Source organism: Vicia villosa, linkage group LG1 (assembly GCF_029867415.1).
Source record: "Vicia villosa cultivar HV-30 ecotype Madison, WI linkage group LG1, Vvil1.0, whole genome shotgun sequence".
Lineage (NCBI taxonomy): Eukaryota > Viridiplantae > Streptophyta > Magnoliopsida > Fabales > Fabaceae > Vicia > Vicia villosa.
In genome coordinates this window covers 58,589,772-58,595,862 of record NC_081180.1, presented here as the reverse complement: position 1 = coordinate 58,595,862, position 6,091 = coordinate 58,589,772, and the positions used below count along the sequence as shown (strand labels likewise).

Here is a 6,091-nt window from a genome sequence, read left to right as displayed (position 1 = left end):
CATGTGCATATGATAGGGTGTGCACTGACTTGACGCGCTAAGGATTTTCAGAAACCTTTTTCCCACTCCGCACCACCTAGGAATCCAAATGATTGCATCATGTGTATTGGATGGCTTGCAAAATCAAGTCATTTTGTACAAGTTTACTTAAAACCGGGATGCCTCATACCACCTACGTCACCTAAATGGACGACTCATCATACCGCAAATGCTGAGACGTGTCCGGATCTTTTTGTTGATAGGATGCACGAATTCGAAAGATTGAACAACATTAAAAAGGAATCGAATGCGGAAAAGTCAGAGATGGAACCACCAATAGATTTAGCCGACAACACTTGTTTTGATTTGTTTTGAATTTTGGAAGTGTAATATATTCACTATTTAATATTGCAATATAATCAATTTTTAACATTGCAATATGCTCACTTTTATTATTATTATTATTATTATTATTATTATTATTATTATTATTATTATTATTATTATTATTATTATTATTATTATTATTATTATCAATTTTTCCCAATTGCAATATACTCATTTTCCTTATTATTTTGTTCTGCTGCAAAAAATGTAACAGCGAAAATTTCAGAGATGTATTTATGGAAGCTTCTTAAGATACAGTCCTTGGGTATTTTCCGTAGATATACATAAGAAACAAAAATATCTAGGTTATTCCAGTGGATATAACTAGGGAATGTTGTGTGACAGAAAATGGGTAGTCCATGTTCACCTAGGTTTTCTATAAATTTGGGCTTTCTTTTGTTTTCTTTCACACAAACACAAAAATGCCTCAATATGATATTAACATCCGTTGGTATGTCACAAGTGTCTCCTACTCTGATGGCAAAACACTAGGGCGGACATTCAAACTCAACGATTACACACCCCGCTCGATGATATCATTGACGAAATTCACTATCGCCTACCTTTCAGAGATAAACAAAAGGTTGTGAAGCTCGAGTATCTTTCACCTTCAGTTGACAACGAAGGGAACGTCGTTTGCAGTAACTTTGAGCTCAAAAACCGAGAAGATGTTTTGGCGATGTGGCGAACGTATTTCGAGTTTGAAGAGAAAATCTTGCTCGAGTTGGTAGCGACGGTACGAAGAACGGTCGAGCAAATCTTATAGACGTGCAAGCGTCCACCGGGCTATTGAAATGTAATATTTAATTTTCTGTTGAAATCATCAATGTAATGCCGTTTTCAATTTACGAATGTTGTTTTTATCGTTGCAATGTTGATTTTCTGGTTTTCTGTTTTTGAGTTTCTTCTGTAAATATACCTACGGACATATTTCATATAGGGTTAAATGGTATTCCCCCCTGCCAATAGGGCGTGTTTCAGAATTGCCCCCCTGAATATTTTTTTTAAAGATCACACCCTCATAAAAATAAAAAACCAGTTTAACCACACCCTCTTACTACCATTGCTGACTGGGTAGTTGAATATTGAGTGACATGGCAAAGACCACATTTTAAAATTAAAATTCCTTAAACTTTCTTTAAGTTCCCCCCCGTGAAATAGAAATTCTAGGGTTCATTGTTGGCGCTGGAGAAGACGAACCGGAAGCAGAAGGAAGTGGAGGAAGACGAAGCAATGGACGGCAACGGTGAATGTTCAGAGGTTAGTTCCATTAATCGAAGTCTGTAACTTGCTTGTATCATGGTTTGCAAACTTTTATCTTACATTACGTTTTACATTTCAGCCCAATGTTCTGTTTAATGCTCTGTTTCGACATGGAGGAGAGTTTATTGATAACAATGGTGAAACGATTTATAGGGGTGGTGGTACTTAGAAGGTTGTTTTAGGCTGTGGACCAAGATAGTTGACATAGACCCTAATTACTTTCAGATTACAAATGATGGGGATGCCTATGATTTTGCTGCATATTGTTGTGCGATGCAAGTGGATGGGGAAATTTTTGTTGAACATGATCCAAGTGTAGTTGGGAATGTCACCCCTAAGTATGTGTTTGATTTAGAGGTTAGTGATGAAGAATTTATTGAAGGTTTTAATGATAGTGAGGATGAAAGGACAACTGCCATTGTTGATGGGTTTTATGATCTTGATGGTATTGATGTAACTGTACCAATTAGGGAGGGTCCAGTCATTGCAGGCTTGTTACCATGTCCAAAGAAGAAGAAATATGATGATGAGGATGAAGAGGAATACCTTAGTGAAGAGCTTAATAGTTCTGACCCTGATAACTCAGAAGATGACAAAAAACTTAAGTTTGAAAAGTTCAAGAAGGAACAACTTACAAAGGACTTTAAGTTTAAGTGGGGCATGGAGTTCACTTCCCTAGATGACTTTAGGGAGGCTATACGTGAGTGGACAGTTTTAAATGGTAGGGAAATAACATTTGTTAAAAATGAGGGGTATAGGGTGAGAGTTGAATGTAAAGCCAAGTGTGGTTTTTTAATGCTATGTTCCAAAGTGGGCCACAAGCACACTTATGCAATTAAGACTATAAAGGACACCCACACATGTGCTAGGGTTTTGGATAACAAAACTGCAAATTCAAAGTGGGTGGCCAAGGCAGTTGTTAAGAAAATGCAGACCTGTGAAAACTTGAGGATAAGTGATATTATTCAAGATATGAGGCAAAATTATGGAGTGGGGATCACTGTGGGCAGGGCATGGAAAGCAAAAATGATAGCAAGACAAATGATAGAAGGGGATGCAGACAAGCAATATTCAAACTTGTGGAGGTATGCAGCTGAATTGCGCAGGGTGAGTGCTGGAAACACTGTAAAGATCAACATTGAGAGGCCATCACCTTCCATCCAACCAAGATTTGGTTCATTCTATTTCTGTTTTGAGGGATGTAAACAAAGGGTTCATACATTGTTGTAGATCTTTTATTGGGGTTGATGGCTGTCATTTGAAGACTAAGTATGGAGGGCAGTTATTGATAGCAGTGGGAAGGGACCCCAATGATCAATATTTTCCATTGGCATTTGGGGTTGTTGAAACAGAAACAAAAGAATCTTGGAAGTGGTTTATACAGCTGTTAATGGAAGATATTGGAATAGAGAAGAGATATGTATTCATCTCAGACCAGCAAAAGGGTGATGGCAATGACTCACAAAGGAAGAAGAAGACTATTCCTAAGAAGACTATGAAGAAGACCCCTAAAAAGAAGTCTATCAATGACTTGTAGTTTACTATGTCTGTTTACTTTGTCTGTTGCACATGTTGGTGCCTTTTGTAATGACTGACTTGCACTATGTCTTTGTGTATTGACTGAATTGCACATTTTGGTGCTTCATGTGGTTTTATGGTTTATGCACATTTGGTGCTTTTCTTGTAAACAGAATTATGCACATTTGTGCTTTTAATGTCTTTTGGTAATGAACTAATTATGCACATAAGGTGCTTTTGGTATCAACTCAATTATGCATCTGTTATTTATATATGATCTGAATTATGCACATATGTGCTTTTGATGTAAACTAGTTTATGCACATAAGGTGCTTTTGGTATCAACTCAATTATGCATCTATTATTCCTTTTTGTTCTGAATTATGCACATGTATGCTTTTGGTTATTACAGCAATATGTAATAGTGTGCCTCACCATATTGACAGCAAAGTAAACTCTTAAAAAAGGCATGAATCTCCTTCCATTAAAAAGATGTTTCCAAGTATATTACACATCATTGAAAATTACATCAATCAAACTTAACTAAATTAGACAGATTACATGAAATTGTAAATACATACAACAATCATACAACACACAATAAGAGCTATCCTAAGCTGCATGTTTTTCCTTTTCTGAACTTCAACCTTCATCTTCGCTTTCTCCAATTTGGTTGACACTGATTCCAATTTCAATTGTAGTATATCACACTTCTTACAAAATGGTGAAGTGACAGTTTCTCCTTTGCTGAAATGGAGTATTTCATCATCCCATAGAAATAGTTCACAGCTATTAACAGTCTACACAAAAGGATATGGAAACTGAATTAGCATAAGAAAAATCAATACTATATGATGACATAAACGTACTCACCCCAGAGCTTCGACATTTCCAGAATTTTCGGTTGGGATTTTGCACTGTGTTGGCTCTCCACATCTTCATCGTGTTACCACACCCACATCTGGGCAAATCATGCGATGATACTGACCCAACCGTGCTCGCGCGTGAACTTCTTCCAACCATGGCTCTGCGATGAACGATTTGAACGGACGAGGAAGAACAAGGTGAGGAAGAACAGGGTGAGAAAGAACAATGGAAATGAATCTCGTACAAATGGGGAAGAAGCTTACCCTAGCAATCAATAAAAAACACAGTCAGCAATTGGTCTTTGCCATGTCACCCAATATTCAACTACCCAGTCAACAATGGTGGTAAGAGGGTGTGGTTAAACTGGTTTTTTATTTTTATGAGGGTGTGATCTTTAAAAAAAATATTCAGGGGGGCAATTCTGAAACACGCCCTATTGACAGGGGGAATACCATTTAACCCTTTCATATATGTATATATGGAAAATTATGACGTTGATTAAGAAATAAATGCATCCGAAAATACATTTACAAAAATAAAAGGTATTTTTAAAAACACACATGATGTCTAATAACTCTAAGGAGTAGGATAAGAGATTTTCTTAAGAAAAAATTCTTTACCGGAAGAAACAACTGTAAACTATACTACTATATTAACTTACAAATTCAGCTCTCATGAACCTACACCATTATTCTCAAATTAGGTGTTCATTTGAGTTACACACATTGTTAGAAATAATGGGTAGTTGTGTTGATTTCTATAATAAAATAGTTTTATTTATTAAAATATCTTTATTAATAAAATAGTTAAATAAATTAAGATATTTTAATAAAAATTAATATATTATATTTATATACTATAAATAAACAAATATTTTAAACAAAAATAATAAACAACACGTAATTTGAGAAAGATGGAGTAATATTTTTCCACTATTTTTTAGTACTACCAAATAGAGTCCTTTGGCAAGAATCATTTGGTCTAAGGACTTTCTCTCCTCTGATCCTCTCTTATGAAAGAACATATTGCAATCATGTATATTCTGTTGCAAACTCGTCAGAATTTGTTTATGGAATAATCGATGGACTAGCATAGCATGGCGATTTTTTTACCTACCTGCCCCAATAATGAAAAGATAATACCAAAATGTCATGAAATGAAAAAAAAATACTCAAATGCCACACTTTTAGTTCACGTCCGTCCAGGAGTTGGCCGGACCGGTGAAGATTTTTTTTCCCCGTTGGAGTCCGTCCAGGGGTTGGCCGGACTCTAAAGCCTTTTTTTTCTGTTTTTTTTATTTTTTTTATTTTAATTGATTTAAATCATTTTTTAAAAAAAAAATGAAAAAAAAAAGGGCCAGTTAGAGTCCGGCCAACCTCTGACCGGACCCCAACTGGGAAAAAAAAGTCTTCACCGGTCCGGCCAACCCCTGGACGGACGTGAACTAAAAGTGTGGCATTTTGGTGTTTTAATTTTAACATGGGGCATATTGGTATTATTATTTCAGAATAGTGGCAGGTAGGTAAAAAAATCTAGCATGGCTTCACATGACAATAAAATTATAAAATTTACAACTTTATTAGTTTAATAGCAGAGATTACAATTTACTAGAATGTTATGTTCCTCTCTTTCTGAAGCATTACCAATCCAATGAATTTATGCCATTGAGGGAATTTTTCTGTTCATAGTTGTCTGGCGTGAATACTAGAATATTCCGGCACACCAACACTTCAACTAGCCTCTACCTCTAGCTTTATTATTATGTTTTTTCAGTGTTGCAACCTAGTACTCACGATTACTACTGTTTCCACCAAAAAGACTTACAACAATCTGTATTTTAAATTTTGAATTAAGAGTTAAAAATGTTGAAGATTCAGAGTTAAATCCTGAAAATAATATAAATATATACTAATAATTTATTATTTAAAATAACTGAGATTAGGTTGATTTTTCTAAGATGCCACGTCACATTGAGAATGAAGGGAATGTATAAATATGTCATCGATGAGGTAAATGTGCTTGTATATGATGCTATCGTCCAAATGAAAACAATCAAGGGTACTATATTGTAAGGATG

The 6,091-nt window shown here is 35.4% G+C and overlaps 2 protein-coding genes across 2 annotated transcripts; one reads left to right on the top strand and one right to left on the bottom strand.

The window, feature by feature from the left end:
- Positions 1-1,599: 1,599 nt before the first annotated feature.
- Positions 1,600-3,166, top strand: LOC131643640 (uncharacterized). Its single transcript, XM_058913918.1, has 4 exons — positions 1,600-1,626; positions 1,709-1,790; positions 1,910-2,736; positions 2,894-3,166. Exons 1-4 carry the CDS (start codon positions 1,600-1,602, stop codon positions 3,164-3,166), a joined length of 1,209 nt encoding a protein of 402 aa, XP_058769901.1.
- A 538-nt stretch (positions 3,167-3,704) lies between these two features.
- On the bottom strand, positions 3,705-4,185 carry LOC131643632 (uncharacterized). The gene is made up of 2 exons (XM_058913906.1): positions 4,021-4,185; positions 3,705-3,947 (listed from the first exon to the last, which is right to left on the bottom strand). Exons 1-2 carry the CDS (start codon positions 4,168-4,170, stop codon positions 3,705-3,707), a joined length of 393 nt encoding a protein of 130 aa, XP_058769889.1. The 5' UTR covers positions 4,171-4,185.
- Positions 4,186-6,091: the final 1,906 nt, after the last annotated feature.